Source organism: Sycon ciliatum, chromosome 6 (assembly GCF_964019385.1).
Source record: "Sycon ciliatum chromosome 6, ocSycCili1.1, whole genome shotgun sequence".
Taxonomy (NCBI): Eukaryota; Metazoa; Porifera; class Calcarea; order Leucosolenida; family Sycettidae; genus Sycon; species Sycon ciliatum.
The window spans coordinates 1,835,693-1,855,368 of NC_088648.1; the positions used below are offsets into that span (position 1 = coordinate 1,835,693).

The window sequence follows — 19,676 nt, forward strand, 5'->3', positions numbered from 1 at the left end:
CAGAACAACGAAACGTCTGGAGAAGTATCGTAAAAATTTCTATCGTTATTAAATGTTATCAAATATACCACTCTTTGGTCTAGAAAGAATACTTTTTGATATAATTCTCTCTGCACACAAACCACACAACTACCCAATATAAGGGTACACAAGCAAAATGCAAGTGAGATAATGCATGTAACCTCGTTAGTTAGTGTACGGCAGGGAGGGCCTCATGGCTTGTTTGTGCCCCTCAGGTTAGCCCTCGGGCCTACCGCCCTCAGGCCAGCCTGTCGGGAACTAACAAGCCATAAGGCCCTTTCCTGCCATGCACTAACCAATAAATAAGGCCCTCCCTGCCATGCCCAAACCTATAACATTTAATAAAACAATCAGACCCTGTACCTCCCGGTTAATATCCATCTAGCTGTTTCTGGCTAGTACCAGTTCTACCGCACTTCATCCTTATTGGCGTGACGTCATCGTTGATTAAAAGAATACTAACTGTACTATCCTGAAGAGAAGGGAAAGAAAACGTTTAATAGATAAAAGAAGGTATCTTCTTGACTGTGCGTTAGCCCTTGGTGGATTATGCCGGCATAATATTTGGCATAATCTAGGGATTTCGCCAAAAAATTAAGCTCCGGCATAATATACGGATTCCAACGTGTAAGGTCGGCAAAATCTTTCGGTTTAGAGAAATATTATGCTTAGGGGCTTAATACAGCTTTCTCAGAAAGCCTCCAGATGTTTTTATTTTTTAATACTACATTGTAGCTTTGTCAGAAAGCCTGCAGATGTTTTTTTTAATACCCAGTTACGACTCCTTGTCATAGCCCTTGGCAGATTATGCCGGCATAATATTTGGCATAATCTTGGGATTTCGTCAAAACATTATGCTCCGGCATAATATACGGATTCCAACGTGTAAGGTTGGCTAATCTTTCGGTTTAGACAAAAATTATGCTTAGGGCATGGCCGTGTGTGTCTGCGTGGTTTCTCAAACCTCTATGTACAGCGTGAATACAGTCATATTGGAACCGAGCATAATTCAGCATATTTGTTGGCATAATTGTGGCATAATCAAAAGCATAATTTGACGATTGGCCGAGCATAGTCCGCCAATGGCTACTGTGCGTATTCGCGTCTTCAGTTTGGATGCGAAGGTATAGATTGCGAAACTATTTTCACCGCCTCCGAACTAGCACTTGAAAACAATAAGAGGACAAAAAAGTGTTTTTACTCCGAGCTAACTCTGCCTCTGCCTCTCGTTACTGAGCACTCTCTTGGACAGCCTGGAACCTTTCTCTTTTACATACTTCAGTAGGTATAGTTTTAATATTGGCCGAGTTTTGAGATGTTGCAATAAATATAAACTATAGCAAACAATTTATGGAGGTCAGTACTAAGCCTCTAAGGGAGTGTTGATCATGTACATTGTGGAATCCAAGTTCAATTATTGGTGTAGTATCCCTGCTTTACAGTTTACACATGACTAGTAGTACATGTATTTTGCATGACTCTTATTGTTTAGAAGCATACAGTACTTCCTACATTTACGATTGTTCTTCCATGATCCTTGCATGGCGCCACTACACACTGGAGAGTAGCTAGACCAACACTAATTATCAGTAGTCTTCATTGTTTCCAAAATACAATACTTGTGCCGCTATGCCTCATTTGCAAGAGGTCCTTGTGCAGTTGTATGGACTTATCTTCACTGCGATATCAGTTTCATGCTCCAATGCTTCCTTTGTAGCACTGAGGCGTGCTGCGATTAATCAATGGCATTTCCAGATTGCTTGCTACACTATCACATACTCTCTGTAGCTGTTTTGCTGCCTGCTGCTTGTTTCCCGCAATAGACCCCAGCTGAAGCTTCCTAGCTGGCCCCCTTGCCAACGGCCTTGTTAGATTCTGTATAAGTTCTCTAGTTTGTATCTCATACGTGGTTGATTGAGTAGAGGCCTTGCTGGAGAACAGTTGGGTTGATTGAGAGCAAGTTCACTTTAGGAATATTTGATAATAAGATAACCTCCAGGCCGTGCCGGAGTAAGTTCTGAAATGTTCGTTGACTGACTGTGGGTAGTTGCCTCCTTGCCTTAGACCACGCACACTACATTGGCTCTGGTTAGGTTTCGTGAAACTTGAACTTACGGCTAATCAAACCTTCATTGTTCGCAATTCAAACATTAATGGTATTTTGGCAGCCGGGGCCGAGTCATAATTATCTAGACCATGATATCTCATGGCAGCAATCATTTTTTAGTTCAGGCTCACAATGCAGATCTTCGCACACGCATGACGAAGAACAGAGCATCTGTCAATGATGTATAGAATCACGCGACTAAACCGCCAGAGCAGGCAAGCGCTGTGCGTGTCAGTGGCCAGACACGATCTTCGCTCATTTCGCAATGTTTGGCACAAGCCGGGCCTTGAACACTCCAGTACAGTCTACCGCATACGTCTAGCATTGTTCCAAGTTTCAAATACTAAATAAGGGCATAGCTCCAAGTACTGCACATGATACTGGTACATGTGCTGTACCTGATGGTACCTTTAGACAAGTACATGTAGTTGGCGTCCCGGGCCGCGTTCGATGACGTACTGCGGCGTGTGTATGTTAGTTTAGGGCGGGAAAGCCTACCTTCATAATCATGTAAATCGATTGGTTTCTCCAAGGATAATCGGTCCCATTGCAATAGTCAGTACTGCACGCTCCACAGCACACTACTCCATTCCACTGCATCGCCTATGTACACGTACATGCTCATGTTGTGAAGCCCCACTGCTGTGCGCTTCTTTCACTATCCCCTCAGTAGCAGCAATTTTTTTCTTTTCAGGCCACTGGCAAGGGCCTCGTCGCAATGATCGTCTCAGCACGGTGATATCTGAGACGTACGGTATTAGGGGATTGGAGGATGAGGCTATCCCTTCTCGCCGCGCTCCTCCTTCTGGGAGGTACGCTGGCTGTGTCGGTGAATGAGGATGACGAGGCCGCAGACGATGGCCTGAACGCGCAGGAGTACGCAGAGTTGCTGGCCTTCGCTATTGACGGAAATGAACAGGAGATCCGAGCAAGCCAACGTGGACTAAACGATGAAGACGCACAGGAAATTACTGAACTTGATGACGATGAGGGTGACGCACAACATAGTCGTGGCGGTGAGAATGAACTAAGCGAGGAAACCGAGTCTACTGATGTTGATGCGGAGGAGTCTGACGAAGACGCCGAGCGAGTAGATCGAATTGTGTCTATCCTAAGTGAGGAGAATGCGAACGAAGAAAATGAGGGCACTGGCGATGCTAGTGATGATGAGGACGATGACGATGATGGTGCTGCTAGTGAGCTAAGAGAAACAGATCGGGACTCAGCGACAGTTGATCAGGCTCTGAACAATCGTGAGGCGAACTTCTTCTTCTGGAGGCGCAGACGCAGACGTCGCACAAGCCCTCCCAAGCCCAAGCCCAGGTCAGTAGCCCCACGTCCGGAGCATCCACGCGGTATACCACCCTTGGCAACTGGATCACCGAGTCGCCAAGCACGAAGTCACAACAGCAGAATCCGACTCGGACGAGATGGCGGTACCCGGGGCTTTTCCTATGATCCCCGTAATCCTCCACCCAGGAATAGCTACAGCAGTCGACGTCGCAGACGGAGACGTCGCCGTCGCCGTCGTCGTTGGTAAGACGCAGGTAGACTGGTCCGAGAGGCTAGAATAAGGTAGACTGGTAGACTGGTCCGAGAGGCTGGGACCAAATCCTGGATTTGGTAACTACCACTTTCCAAAAGATAAATGCCCACAGATTCACATATGAATGGAGATGGGAAAGGGACAGCCAACCATAGATTTTTGCGCGTACATGTCCATTCGTTTAAGGAGATCTTTTTACAAGAATCTATTTTTTGTTCCTGGACAATTCACAGTAGTAGGGCAGCGTTTTCGTCCACAAGGGGAAATGTCCTGGTACTGTGCATTCAGCTATCACAGTCACTACGCACCCACTATACGCTCTCCTGTCTTTTCTAGCGTACACTCAACACGTTGTTTTCCAATTTAAAATACTTCAAAGTAGCAATTACTATTTTTGTAAAATTATTAGTGTTGCAAAAGCCTTTGGTAACCGCTGTGTGTTCAGCATTGCTGTGGTGGATCGTTCTTATCAGTCAGTACTGCTCTTCTTATGGTACTGTCTGATGTTCCATTGGATAAATTATTAATGCGTGGGTTTCCCCACCTGCAACAAAGGACCAGTATAGTGAACGGTCCACGGCGAGTGGAATCGAAGATTTCAAGTCGATGGATGTCCTGAGCGGCAAGGGTGCAGCTTGCATCGTGCACTGCCTGCATGCACTCATTCATCTGCCTGGATGTTTTTGGTTGGCCAAGGGACGCGTCAGTCTTGCAATTGATTTGATCACCCTGAAACCTGTGTATCGTGGCAAAATACTGCAATGTGTTAAGTGTGTCGTATTGCTACCATGTAGCCCAAACCCTAGAGCTGCATGTGCATGTACAGACACAGATTGTGTGCAATGTACATGTATATGCAACGGTTGGTTTGGGTACGAACCACACTTTCTACTAGGTGATAGAAACGGGTTTACCAGTAATGCCAAAGCCAGTCGTGTGAAACCATAAAATAGGAGCCAAAGGAAAACGACAGTCCATTGCTATTAGGCATTATGCCCTGTTTTGATTTCCACTACTGTAAATAAAGTGTACAACCCACTGCTGGTATAACTGAGAAAAATACGGACATGAGCCTTACCGAGCAGCTGGGTCTTGCGCAAGTGTGGAAAAATTGCAAGCGAATATACATTGCACTCGTACATTCTTGCCGAACAAAATCCGCTCTCAAGATTATGGTAGCTACGTGGACTAACAGATAGCCCCTCATTTGCAGGGAAAGGTCTGACTGACGGTGACGTATGTCATTTAGGAATATGAAGGTAATCCTTTATACCTGTGCCCTGTAGATCCTGAAGACAAGCGAAATCTTCTGTTTGTTCTGTTCTCTTTCTGTTGTACCCGATCTCCCTCTGATGTACCGCTGACTCTACGCTGAAGATCTAAGCATTTTAATTCTCATTCTCATTATAATTTTCATATTCGCTTTCGTGTTATTGGGTTCTATGCCCGTTTGAATTTGCGAATCAAAATAAATACAAACAAACAAACAAGTAGTGCAGATGGAATACAGACTGGGTGTAAGATTTATCTAATGTACATACAGTAAAAACTGTCAAGGCGACCACTCGGATAAGGCGACCACCTGCCCTAGACGACCACTGGGATAAGGCGACCACCTGCCCTAGACGACCACTGAAACCAGCACCAAGGAATGCTATGTTCCAGTGAAATGACCCTGGATAAGGCGTACAGGTTTCACTGACTCTGTACATGTACAGGTCAAGAGGCGCAGTGTCATTGTACCGACACAAACTAGCGAATCCAGTAAGGCATTCGGAAAAAATGTTTCCTTTTCTATGAGATCATTGTTTTTTAGCTATGACCGTCAGCTCATGCGCATGCTGGTCACGTTTTGGCGATCTTCACCTTCACAACATACATGCATATACTCAGTACGCAGATCAAGGCGGCAAGATTCCTCAACTGCGATGCCAAAGCAGCTATAGTCTCTAGGCCATCGCCGTGTGCAGGGGCAGCTGAACTCTTCCATAGTTTCCATCTAGGATTTTCCGTGAAGTAGGAGAAATAATGGTGAGGGCGTTCAGGTAGTGAACACGCTGTACTACTATGAGATTACCTGTGATAGCTGCAGTCCTTCTGCTGGGAGCAGTGATACTACCAGCGAATGATTGCAGGGCATACGCTGATGAGGAGGATAGCCTTGACGCCTTCGAGGAGGCGAAATTACTCAGAGCCGCGTCAGAAACCAGCGAACATGAAACCAACGCTGCCGAGAATGAATGGCTTGATGATATGCGAGACGAGGAAGAATATGCAGAGCAAATACGTGCAAGTGAGGATGAGTCGATTGAGGCATCCTTGAATGCAGATGCTGATGGTGATGAAGCAGAGTTGGACGAAGACGATGAACGTGTTGAGGAGATCATTTCCCTGATTCAAGAGGGAGATCAGGATGATGACGAAGACCAGGATGATGACGATGAAGCTGATGAGGATGACGATGCATACAGCAAGTCGGCACAGCTAGCAGAAAGTGCCAGCCAAGTTCTTAACAACGGCGAAGCAAATAAATGGTTTTGGAGTCGAAGGCGAAGACGCACAGTTGTTGTCAAGCCCAGGCCGCGTCCAACAGAAGCGCCCAAAGACCCCCAGCCCATGGGTAATATTGTACCAAAGGCTGGTAGGATCACCGCTCGTATTGTCGTGAGGACAATGCACGGCTCTCGAACGCACGCGGGATATGGTGGTTGGCGTGGCGGACACGTAGTTAGCACTCGCCGACGCCGCAGACGCCGTCGCTGGGGCTGAGACACTGACAACAGAAGATACTATACCGTGTGTCTATATCCGATGATTCGTTTTATGTAATGGTGTTGATGCTTCACAAATGTGTTTTTTTGCCTGTACAAGAGACTGAAGGAGTTCATTCCTAAAACACTCTTTTTTTTAAATCCAGAGTGTATGCTATAACATGAAGTACGCAAACTTGCTTTTAAAACAAAACTTGTGGAAATATTGCGATTTTGACTCAATGAACCGGCAGTACCTGACTGTAGTGCACGACTGCGTAGTGTCCTAATAGATGAACAGGAACAATCACCACTAATTATATCTCTCCTTGAGCAAGCCTCGAATCGATTGTTTCTTGGTGGGGCTGAGGAAGCTTGAACAAAGACTATCACATGAATAACGTTATGTAGCTACATGATTGTACAGGTACAGGTGGCCCAAGACTCTCATGTACAGGTGGCCCAAGGCACTCACCAGACACTTCCGCCAGACGCCAGATTCATTCTCAGCACTACAGATTTCTGCGAAACTCTCAATCACGCAACACATATCCAAAAACCTGATACGTGTGCAGACAGTTGCTGTGCTGAATACCGGTATCACAACCAGTATAACAACCGGTATCACAACCAGATTATGCCCATGCTAGTAACCATAGGTCTGGATTATACTGTCATCAAGTCGTGACGTGCTCTGACGTTGAAATTACTCCAATACAATTATTGTATGTCTGGACATGATTGTACGCACGGTGTGCTGGTGCTGGATTTCAACTACAATACAATGTACATGTAGATCACACCAGACCCATGACTTCGGTCTGTACAGTGGATGACCACCGGATTTTTAGACGTGGTCAGAATGGAAAGAAGTGAGTCACGAATCTATGGACGACGATGGTCTCACACAATACCTAGGCTATGGGTCCATACATGGTAGTCCATGTAGTGACATGTGTCTGGGCTGAACCCTGTAGTCAGCGACCACAGCACCCTAACGGGTAAACTAAAAAATCTGCAGAATCTGCTCATGGTAGACAGAGCTAGAGATGTATAATGACGAGCTGTGCTCTTCAGGTCGCCCGTCAGTTCTGTACACGCCAGACACAGAGAGGGATTCCTACAGTACGCGTATAATACATTTCCTTGGATCATCATACCGTATATAGCATCAGTTTGAATCAGTACGTGTGCTAGATACTATCGGGCACTGGACCGCTGTTACCAATACAGCTGACGGCATCATCAGCTTGCACATTCATTGCCTGAAGCCTCACAGGGGCCAATATAGCGGACGGAGTGGTGATCGAATATCTGCGCCAGCCCCAAAGAGAGTTGGCCAGGATATTAGATCTGTCTTCATCGCACTTTGAAGAGATCGTCTTCTCTTCGTTGGAGAATAATTGGAGCAGCTCATTGAATGACTACTATCCTGAGTGAAGTATGAGGGTCGTGAGTGTCAGTACTGTACTGCTGCTAGTGAGCCTGCTCGCTGCAGCAGCTCTAGCTAGTGATGCAAGTGATCGACAGGGGCGAGCAAAGAACAGGGTAAGAGCTGTGGAGGAGCTGCTGAGAGAATTGGCCGAACGGGATGATGCGGATGATGATGATGATGACGTGAGTAATGGAGAAGCTCTTTATCAGGGATTGAGGGAAAGCTATGGCCTTGATCAAGATGACTATGGCGATGATGAGGATGACGACGATCAGTGGCATGAGCGTGAGAGTGGAAATACCAAACACCTCAGGCGAGAGAACGCAGTAGAGGATGACGATGATCATGACGATGACGATGATGACAGCGACGATGATGATGATGATGAACGATTTGGTGAATTGCGCAAGCGTGTAAAGGCAGAGCCATTTATTATTCATAGATTTGCACCACGGGTGGGCCCCAAGCTGCCTGCCGCGGAACCGTTCTTGATTCACCAACCTCCTGCTTATCCCCGGCCACGCGACCCGCCAAGGCCCACTCCGACTTCTGCAGCCATGACGTCACCGCCAGAAGAACCCACTGTTGAAACAAAGCGTCGCCGTGGAAGTCGCCGTGGAAGTCGCCGTAGAAGAAGTGTGAGGCGCCTCCGTACACGTCCTACCAGCCGTAGATATGCACAACGCCGTAGGCGGCTGATTCGCCGGCGTAGGGCAGGGTGATCGACCCTCATATTAGGCCCATTGGATCCTGTGAGCAGATATGGGTAAATACTAAATAGAGAACAAATCTGTCACCCAAGGACGGTCTTTCCATGAAAGAAACGGAACGGCAAGTTCATTTTGTCTGATTTAGCACTTTTGCACGTAGTTTAGACTCGTGAACCGTTGCTGCGAATTGCCTAATGATTATAACCTACTGAACACAGAATACATAGTTCTTAGTTCTTACCCAATAGAAATTAACCTGCTGTCACTGCCATTGCTCCATGGCTTCCCCGTAATATTACTAATAATGACATCTTTGTGCGTGTGTATTCTTGTCCTCTGAATCCCGCCTCCTCATCCAGGACATTGAGCGTAGGTTTCACTACACAATTTGCCTCTTCGAACATACATGTACATGTACACACTCGTACATGTACATGACTATATTGTATTTATGGAGGGGATCTAAGGAGATGTAGCAGTGCTGCTGCTGTTGTCTCCTTCTCCAGACGAACACCTATGGATCAAAGCACACTGTACCCTGATTTCCTGGTCTCTGCTGGTATCTTTTGCTGCTGTTCTTTGCACTCTCTTTATCGCCAGAAAACGATAAATCTCCTTTCACACTACATGGATAATAATTATACCAAGTAAATTATTAAATGGCTCTCATTCTTCGGTCGGTAAAATGGAAACATAATGATTTGTGATAGTCTCTATCACATGACGGTGACCAGTAGTTTGGAATGTGCTCAATGATGTCTTGTCTTGTCTTGTCTTGTTTGTCGTCGTCCAACCTTTCACCGCTCGTGTGAGACTGAGAGCAATTTGCAGCCACACGAAACACGAAACACACTTAGCAGCAGCGCCACGAGCATCACCAATGTGAGACGGCTAGGAAGGAAAGCATAGCGAAAGGCAGCACTGACAACAGAAGAGACTATACCACATGTATGCTTTTTCATGTTCATCTTCTCGACATCATTGCACGGACTGTTTGCTAGTGCTGTATTTCAACGCCAACACAATGTACAATCATACATGTACATGTACCCATGATTTTGGCCTGCACTGTAGTGTGCTGTAGTGAACAGCAACAGTTGTTTCGACGTCATCAGACTGGACAGTGGGTCACTTAAAGTCTTTATCTAAGATCTCGCACATGACATGTGCCATGGGTCACTACATTGTAGCACTAAGTAGTGACATGTGTCTGGACGCAAACCTGTCGTCAGCGACCACACCATCCTCTAGCTCTAGGGTAAAGACTGCAGATGATCGCCCATGGTAGCCAGAGAAGTACGATGATGAGTAACGGGTGCTCTCCTCAGGTTGTTCGTCAGTTATGTGTGTCGCCAGACAGAGAGAGAGAGAGAGTGGATTTCCTACAGTACATGTATAATGCAGTATTTTCACCTGATCATCATGCTATCCCGTAGCATCAGTTTGAATCAGTACGTGTGCTACAGACTGTCAGACCCTGGATATGGATTGCTGCTACCGATAAAACTGACGGTACCATCAGCGTGCACATTCGTTGCCTGAAGCCTGAAAGGCGCCAACATACATAATATAGCGCAGCGATTGCTCGTATGCATGAATCTTGGCAGTGGTGATCGAATATCTGCGCCAGCCCCAAAGAGAGCTGGCCAGGAAAGCAGAGCTGTCTTCGCCACACCTAGAAGAGACCGTCTCCTCTTGGGTGGAGAATTATTGGAGCAGCTCATTCAATGAATGGGATCCTGGGTAAAGTATGAGGGTGGTTAGTGTCAGTACTGTACTGCTGCTAGTGAGCCTGCTGTCTGCCGTCGCTCTAGCTAGTGATGGGAGTGATCAACAGGGGCGAGCAAAGAACGGGCAAAGAGCTGTGGAGGAGCTGCTGAGAGAATTGGCCGAAGGGGATGATGCGGATGATGATAATGATGATGATGATGTTGACGTGAGTGACGGAGAAGCTCTGTATCACGCATCGAAGGAAAGCTATGGCCGTGATCAAGAAAAATTTGGCGATGATGAGGATGATGGTGATCAGTGGCGGACGCGTGAGAGTGGAAATACCGAATACCTTGACGATGATCACGATGAAGACGATGGTGACAGCGACGATGATTACAAACGACTTGGTGAATTTCGGAAGCGTTTAAAGGCACTGCCATTTATTATTCATAGATTTGCACCACCGGTTGCCGTCACGCTGCCCAGAATTTCTCTGGAGAAGTTCATTTTTCACCAACCTACTGACTTTCCCAAACCGTTACCTTTAATTGCCACTCCGGCTCCTCCAACCAATCCACCATCTAGCCAAGCCGCCGTGGGAACGGTTCAAACAACCCAAAACCAGCTAACCCAGAACCCCACAACGAACCAAGCCATAACGTCACCGCAAGAAGAAATCATTGTTCAAACTGAGCCCCGAATTTTACCGCGCGTGCAGACCATGGAAGAGGCAACACCTGCTCCCACCAGACCCCAGCAGTCGTCACCTGCACGCGTACCCGCCTCCGTACCTGCTACACGAGTACGAGTGCTTACACCACAACCACAAACACCTCCAGAGCAATCAGTGACTTTTCAAAAAATGGAACGGAATCGCCCTACAATGGTTGCCGCTAGTCGGACGGACGCGGTCACAACTCCAGCACCTCAACCTAACACTTCAGCACAACAGCGACGCTTTGCCCCAAGACGGCGATACGTCAGACGACGGGGAAGATACGTGAGACGACGGGGAAGGTACGTGAGACGACGGGGAAGATACGTGAGACGACGGGGAAGGTACGTGAGACGCCGGAGTAGATACATTGGTCGCCGCAGGTGGCTGCGCCCACGCCGCAGGTGGCTGTTTCCTCGTAGGAGAATTGTGCGGCACCGCCGTAGACATGCCATCCGTCGTAGATATGCCAGCCGCCGTAGGTATGTCAGCCGCCGTAGGTATGTCAGCCGCCGTAGATGGCTGAGTCGTCGGCGTAGATGGCTGAGTCGTCGGCGTAGATCCGTGACCAGTCGTCGAAGGCGAAAGAGTGGCTGATCGACACGTATATAAGGCCCATAGGATCTTGTCAGTAAATATTCTTAACAAAGGGTTAAATAGAGTACATCTATTTCACGGCCGAGGTCTTGGCATGAACTAAAGAACTGCGAGTTCTTTTTTCTCATTTAGCACCTCGGCACGTAGCTTAGACTAGTGAAACGTTGTTGCGAATTGCCAATGATTATTATAACATACTGAAGGCAGGACACCTCCTTCCTTCAAATTAACCTCCTCTCACTTAGTCAAAGATCATGTTCCATGGCTTGCCCCTGTTATTCACATAGCTGTGCTGCGCGTACGTATTGAAGCAGAAATGGCGATCTGACGCTGCCGGGGACATCCACAAGCGTTCAGCATGTCTCCTCTATTTCGCTCATGAATGCTGCTCGGTGTTTTTCTCTAATACAGCTTATCTTTGCATACTGCCCTAAGGAAATTTACAGCTGACCATGCTTATGCAATCAACGGAATTCCGCCACCTTGCAGTTGATTTTCCCCATTTCTCTCCTCATCAATCCCTACTTGTCTTTGTACATACATCTACATGTACTAGTAGTAGTACTGTTCTTAGTAGTACTGTTCTTTCAATCAAATGAACCCCTCGATAGGCACATTGCCTTTGGGTCATTTCATAATAATAATAATACACTCGGTGAGCAATATATACGACTGTATTGTATTTGTATTGCTTTTACCGAAGGATGTACCCAGAGTGCTGACAGTGCTCAACACCACAAAGGCAGAGCGTAATACACAACAGAACAACAAGGACAATCAAGGCTTGTTTGCTGCTACTTTAAGTTTCATGCTTACGCAATCATCAGGCAACATGAAGATCGGGTGCCGACCATGCCGGTATATATGCCAGGAGAGGGTGGTATAAAAAGCTGTGTGAGACTGTGGGGGCTAGCGCAGTAGCGGTGGTGTTTAGGCAGGGGCTGTGTGCAGAGTGTGTGGTTGTTGAAGGCAGGGGCTAGCAGTGCAGCCATATCCATTTACATTGTGCTATTATCACACTGCTAGCTCTACAGCCTCCTGCCTACAACATCCACACGCATTGTTCACCACCTCCTGCCCACACCAGCCACACACTCCGCGCTAACACTGCACTGCTAGCCCCTGCCTTCAACAACCACACACTCTGCACGCAGCCCCTGCCTAAAACACCACCGCTACTGCGCTAGCCCCCACAGTCTCACACAGCTTTTTATACCACCCTCTCCTGGCATATATACCGGCATGGTCGGCACCCGATCTTCATGTTGCCTGATGATTGCGTAAGCATGAAACTTAAAGTAGCAGCAAACAAGCCTTGATTGTCCTTGTTGTTCTGTTGTGTATTGCTTTTATTAATTTTTACATCGCAAGTCAAACGGGCTATCATGCCCAATGTTATGATGACGCGGGAAAGGGAGAAAAGATTAAGCACAAGAAACAAGATTAGATAACCTGGATTAAGGGGAGTGAAGAAAACAGTGAATCGGGGATCTCTCCTTAGATCATCTTAACATTGGTCATGAAAGTTCACTTTCAATGGACGTGAGAATTGAGATGTGCTAGGGCAGGACAACTAGAGGGGAATACTAGGCTGTGAGATTCCGAAGTACATGTATTTTGTGTTTGTTTTATGTAATGCATTGCAAATCCAACAGACAATCATCCCCAAACAGATAAAATATAGGATAACCTGGATAGTTGAACTGGGTTCTTCATCATAACCTGGATAGGTGGAGTAAAGAACGCAGTGAGTCTAGAGAACTCTCGGGATAGGGAACATGCTACGTTAGCATTAGCCATGAAAGTAAACTTTCAATAGACGCTTGAATGGGCATGAGGTACGGCAGCACTTTAAGGAGGGGAGGCAAAAGATTCCACAACTTAGCAGCAGCAAATACTGGTCAGTGAGATCCCGAAGTACGGTGGATATTGGGAAGGGGCAGATTGCAGGCATCTTGACCTCTGGTGGCACGGGGCAGCGAACTGTATTCTAGGCGTGATTTGAGCAGCAAACTGACATTGCCGTGAAGAATACGGTGCATGAAAAGCCTCAACTTGCAATCCGCCCGCTCGACAGCCGGACAGATGCCGAGTTCGGCATACAGCTGCATAGTGTGGGCACGTGCTGGGTTGTGATACAGCAGATGCAGCGCTTATCCAGTCTGATGAGGATCTGTTTGAGGCTTGCTGAAAGTCTGGTGAAGTAGGCGTTCGAAGCGTAGAGTAGGTCAGGTAGGATAAGAGCTGTGTAGTAAAGGAGGGACTGCACACGGATGATGTCTGCTCTGATGTGGCGCAAGACTCGGAGTTTGTAGGACACTTTCTTCACTACGGCAGCCACTTGACCTGCCCCGCTCAAAGCGCTCGTCCAGATAAATACCAAGGTATTTGGCTGTGCTGGTTTGAGCCAGAGGAGTGGCACGACATGTAACTGCAAGCTCTAGTCTGTTCCAGCGGAGATGCCCAGAACCTGGGTTTTCTGCACTCTACATGTACTCAATCTGCGGACAGATTTGCCAATAGCATCCCTGTAGTATATATTTGGGTCTGTCGTTTTACTCAGGAATACCTTTCTAAGGTCACTTCTTTGCGGAGGCACTACTCCGAACTGATAACACTGCTCTTATAGAATGCACTAGGACGGTGGCTCATGACCCTGAGACTACTTCTTATCCCTGGTAAAGCCCACATATGTTGAGTACGAACAGGACGACTACATATTCTCCAGACATTACGGGCAACGGGAACAGGTTAGGTCGAACAACATAATATATTAGGGAGACGAAGAGACAGAGACCAAGACGAACGAAACGACTACATTGTGGAAGCGAAACAAGAGAGATAGAGATCAAGTCAGAACGGCAGGATAAAGGGCCTGGGTAGCTATGGCAAATCTGGGCGCGCATGTAGCTACCCAGACGAACGGAACAAAAGGTGACAAAAGGAGACAAAAGGTGAGGCGACGTAGTATGGGGTGCATGCAGGCCAGCTTGGAAACGGTTGTACGGGAGGAGGTACCTAACAGAATGCACTACAATACTAGCACGGTGGCTCATGACCCTACGACTATTCAGTACTTATTCTCCCTGGTAAAGCCCCAGGACAAGGATGCAGTTCTGGAGATGAGCAAAATGATATTCATGCACACTTCTTGGACTTTGGTGATTTCTCTTTCAAGGATCATTACTTTTCATAATGTCAATTTCTCATTCTCCTCATCTTCTTATTTCACTCTCACACGCAACTGCTTACCGCTATAAGCCTTGCCGTACTCGCGTAGAGCCCTGTCTTGAATAGTGCCCAGTCTCGAATAGTTCCTCCGTCTCAGATAGCCAATGAAAACATAAAGACTTCTCTTGACTAGTGCCCCTGGCTTTTAATCAAGCCCTTGTCCACGTTAGGTGCTGTTTGGCTAATGTTCTGGCCCATGGCACTGGTGGTTTCAGGATCACACATTCACAATTCGTGCTACAGCTTCTGTTGAGTTGTGATAATCTAGAATAACCTTTAGACTCCATTCTTCTCTCATTTCTTTGTGCGAATGCTGGCTGACGTAAATGTACCAGCATTGACAAAACTGAACTTGGATGGTGAGCCACTATAATTATGATGAAGAAAGGAAAAGGAAAAAATGTTACGAGTTGTGACAAACTGTCCACCAACGTAACCAGATCTTGTACAGTCAGCAGGTGCGTCAACATGGCACAAATGCCGAATGTCTCAGTACTCCTTGTCAGTTTTTGTGCCATTTTATCGCACTCGCTGACAGTATAAGATATGGTTACGTTCGTGGACAGTTTGTCATAACTCGTAACATGTTGTCCTTTTCCTTGATAATTGACAAAACTAGTACCATTTCTTGAATGTTGTCCACGTATGTTTGTTTATCTAAGAACTCAGAAAAACATTATAATATGGAAACATGTGGGCTCAAGATATGCCATCAAGTCCACCAAATAAACCAGATTATGGAAAGTCAGACGTGGACAATGTAGCACAAAGCTGACAAGGAGTTCTGAGACATTCCACAGAATGCAAGTCAGCTTGAGCACTTCTCAATACCGCTAACTAGCGGCCTTCCAACTTGGTAGGTTCATGGAGAAAGAGGCCCGTTTAATCCAACGCGCCACTCCGCTAATCAAGTATTATTTTCACATTCCGACTGACAGAGCGACTTAGCTGCATAACTCGCACAGCAGATGTACTTCATTACTCATTAAAGTCCAAGCAATGGGTACGCAATGACACAGTGTGAGCGAGGGGTGATAGCCAACCACGGCAAGAAAGAAAAGACTAATAGAAGTACGGAAATGGAGGGTTACCAAGCAGCCAGGTAGAAGAGAGCCCACTTCGCTTTGCCGGAGGCAGTAAGGAAAGCCTGCAGTAGAACACTTGTTCTACAATAGCATCACAGGCATGATATCAATATTAGCCGAGTACGTTGTGTACTTAGCAAAAATAATAATAATTAGCCTTTCTGGACAGTGACAGCTTGACAGTTGTCTCCGTACAGTGGATTGATTGTCATCTTGATGTCTTGTCATCATCATTCAACAAAACCATTGTAGCCTAGCCAGTGTAGGCGTGCGTACTGAGAAAGCAACCCCATGACACAACTGCGTCACAGCTGTGCACTAACAGATGTGCAATGTACTTGTACTCCATAATCGTGTATTGCTGGAACCCAACCCGCTCGTTGTGATACAAGAATTATTGATGATAACACTTTGAAAACTGTATTGTGTCTTTATAGACAGATCAACTTGCCCACGTACTGTGCACGGCCGATGCAATGGATCCGGAAATATCGTCATGCCACCACAAAGCGCAGTCATTAGTAATCTACACAAGCACTCTTCCTGCTAGCAACAGCTGCTTGCTGTTATGGAAAGACGCGTTTCTGTTGTTTGCAAGCATGTAGCTGCAATGTTTGCATTTCCAATACGTTGATCATGCTGGCAGTCTCCTGGTCTTACGCCAGCAATATGATTATCATGTTTTCATCGTCTATGTGCAAGCAGCTGATGGATAACACGGGACAGTGTCTTCCATAGCGCCTTACGGTCACACATTCACAACCATACAGTCTCTGGCATTATAAGAATGTCGGAGAGGACATACAAAGAATAATAATAACAATCAGATCAGCGAAGCATGCTTCTCTCGAGCCTCATCACCAGGCTTCTAACCATTGCACTTCGCTGAAGTACAATACGCTTACTTAGTATGGGCTTGAACTCGCGTACAGAAAGCATTCCAAAAGCTGCAGCTGCCCAGTAGTGGTTGGCATAAGCAAGAATAGCAGTGCACCAGGGGAAGAGGAAGGTTGCGTCCCAACTGACCTCGAGTGGCCATGCCTGTCCGTGGGCCTCCAAAGACAATACGGGACGACAACAGCTCACTGACGATTCCAAAACGAATTCTCAACGTTAGGAGTCTGAGCTTGCATTCCCCTCGTTCCAGCACTGGGCATACACCCACCTTGGTGTACAGGGAAAGAGTGCGGGACAGTGGATACTCATCAGCCAGGCAACGGATGCAGCGTTTGTCTATTTTTGGCTACTCTGTTCCGCTGCTAAGCTGACAGTCCTGGGAGAAACGCATTCGACTCAAATAGAATGTCCGATATTATAAGGGCAGAGTAATACAGCAGAGGCTGCCACACCGTTGGGCAGTGGCGGATCTGGCGGCAGATCTGGCGGATGATCTGCACCTTCATAGCCGTGCGTCGCATGATAGAGGTTTTTTATTTTTTTTTATACGAAAGTCCACTATATTCCCGAATATGTGCGAGAAGTGGTGGCGGGGCCAGGCTGCTCTGCCGACCTCAAAGGTCTCGGCGTCTACGCAGACAAAGCGCGCCATAATTCAGTAAAACCATGTAGAGAGGAGGAAGAGGGGAAATGAATAATAGTGAGAAACAAGGACAATGGGTAGATGGTCGTGAGAGAAGCAGAGTGAAAGATAACGTCACATTGTGGTAAGGGGGGGGGGGAGGATGCTAGTGAGGCACTGGTCTAAACCGAAAAAAAAAAAGAAAAAAAAAAAGGTGAGTTGCGGTAACCAGCGGAGGTTTTCGTCTTGGGTGGCTCCGAGGTAGGGAGCAGTACTTGTCTGGGCAAGAGGCGTGTCAGTGCAAGTAATATGCTGGTCAAGGTGTGCCTGCCGTCCAGCTCTGACTGCAAGCACTTGCGTCTTTCCCGTGTTGAGGCGTTCATACGTTCCTGCAGTAGGCTGCATTAGTATGAGTCTGCATGACCATTCTACAAAATGCCAATGCCGTTCATGCACATGCCGAATCGCTCCTTTACAGTGACACTCAATCACTAAAAAATATTTTTCTTCTTCAGCACCAATGAGTCGTAGGTATTTTACGACTACCTGCGCAGTACAGACGGCCACGCGTGCACCCCAATCTGACTCTACCAGTGTACAATTACATGTATTGTAGCTGCCCATAATTATGGCCTCTTCCATACCCATTTAAAAAGCATGGCATAGGAACACAATCACCAATCACAGCACAGGGAGAACACAGCGTATAGTATTCAGATAATTCTGGTCTCCTCACGCTATCCACAATGCCGTATAACACTGGCCAGGCCGATAGACTAGCACAGTGCTGAGTGCGGTTTTCAGGTAGTTGCGCAAACTGAATGCATGCATGCGATTTGACGTACATGTATACCGGTATGTATTATAACACTCATGATCATTGACAAGTCCACGGTGTCTGTCAGTGTGTCAGGCTTTCCACTCAAGATTCCAACTCTGGAACACACCATCAGTGGCATCACTGCTGCGTCTCTGTGCAGCTCCTCCTGCTCATTATTTTGTCACGTTTGCCCTAGTCTCCATGCCAATGTCATTCAAAAAACACACACGCATGTACGTGTACCTGTATGTCAGGTGCAACAGCTCCTGAAGAAATATTCGCTCAACACAACAAACCCCACATATTCATAAGTACATATATTATGAACTATTCCTGCCAGTGGCAGCTGCTTGCGGTTGGTGCAGATACACGATTCCTGTTGGCGCGTGGCTTTGCCGTTGGAATCCTGCTTCCAATTATGTTGATCGTGCAGGGCGTCTCCTGGCCCAACGCCAGCAATGTCTTGTTTTCACCGTGGATGCATACGTGGATGTGCGAGCAGCCGGTGTATAACACGGGCCAGTGTCTCCGACAGTGCCTTGGGTTGGCACAGTCACAATCACACCGTCTCTAGCTTTAGAAGAACGTCGGAAAGGACATGAAATTCAGCATTTCAGATTATCCAGCCAGACGGGAAGGGTGAGAAAGAAGCACACATGAACACATTGGTGTAAATGTTCGTAGCCTTTGTGAGTGCTGAGCAACGGAATAAGGACGATAACATTCTAGACATCCGTGGAATCTGCGGCAATGATGACTCTGCAAGTATCCCGACTTGTACTTGTGGGGATTATGATCACGATGACGACTGTGTGCGTGCCTGGCACTAATGCGGACGATGTGGATCGAGAGCTGGCGAATGAATTCGAGGCAGACGACAATGCTGAAGACGCGCAATATGAGAACGTCGATGTGGATGATGATGAAGAGGAAATGGTCGTTAACAGGCTCGTCGAGGCAATACGGGAGCACACACGACAGCGTCAAAATCGAATTAATGTTTTGGAACCAGGCATATTCCGCCCCAAGCGCCCTACCAGAGCCTTGTGGAGACAAAAGTGGGGTCCAAGGGGCCGCCTCGGCGGAGGCGGTATGGGCGTTAGTAAATAAGGAACGAAGTGAATGGACTACAATAGTCACCATCCGGCTTTGAAATCACCATGGAAACGTGATGTTCATTCGCGAATCCTTCGAGCCAGAGAAGCCCGTATGACATTACAAAAATTATTCCTTTAGCTATGCAATCCGTTTTGCCATCCTGTCTGCACTGATCCACCACTCCAATCTGATAATTTTGTTTTCTAGAATGCACAATGACTGTGAGTCCTATTGCTGTTATAACTCTCTATTTGCTGAGACCCTAAATGCTAGGATGACCATTTATACATCATGTAGATGAAGATGACGATTGTTGCAGAGTTTTAACT

General features: G+C 46.8%; 4 protein-coding genes across 4 annotated transcripts; all 4 read left to right on the forward strand.

The window, feature by feature from the left end:
* Window positions 1–2,721: 2,721 nt before the first annotated feature.
* LOC135819138 (neurosecretory protein VGF-like) lies at window positions 2,722–4,150 on the forward strand. Its single transcript, XM_065332292.1, has 2 exons — window positions 2,722–3,692; window positions 3,729–4,150. The coding sequence occupies exon 1, from the start codon at window positions 2,901–2,903 to the stop codon at window positions 3,666–3,668; it is 768 nt and encodes a 255-aa protein (XP_065188364.1). The 5' UTR covers window positions 2,722–2,900; the 3' UTR covers window positions 3,669–3,692; window positions 3,729–4,150.
* A 1,591-nt stretch (window positions 4,151–5,741) lies between these two features.
* On the forward strand, window positions 5,742–6,443 carry LOC135819060 (glutamic acid-rich protein-like). Its single transcript, XM_065332209.1, has one exon. It carries the CDS (start codon window positions 5,742–5,744, stop codon window positions 6,441–6,443), a length of 702 nt encoding a protein of 233 aa, XP_065188281.1.
* A 1,424-nt stretch (window positions 6,444–7,867) lies between these two features.
* On the forward strand, window positions 7,868–8,581 carry LOC135819061 (nucleolin-like). Its single transcript, XM_065332210.1, has one exon. The coding sequence runs from the start codon at window positions 7,868–7,870 to the stop codon at window positions 8,579–8,581; it is 714 nt and encodes a 237-aa protein (XP_065188282.1).
* Window positions 8,582–10,319: 1,738 nt separating this feature from the next.
* On the forward strand, window positions 10,320–18,823 carry LOC135819062 (uncharacterized). The gene is made up of 2 exons (XM_065332211.1): window positions 10,320–11,084; window positions 18,683–18,823. The coding sequence occupies exons 1-2, from the start codon at window positions 10,320–10,322 to the stop codon at window positions 18,821–18,823; spliced, it is 906 nt and encodes a 301-aa protein (XP_065188283.1).
* Window positions 18,824–19,676: the final 853 nt, after the last annotated feature.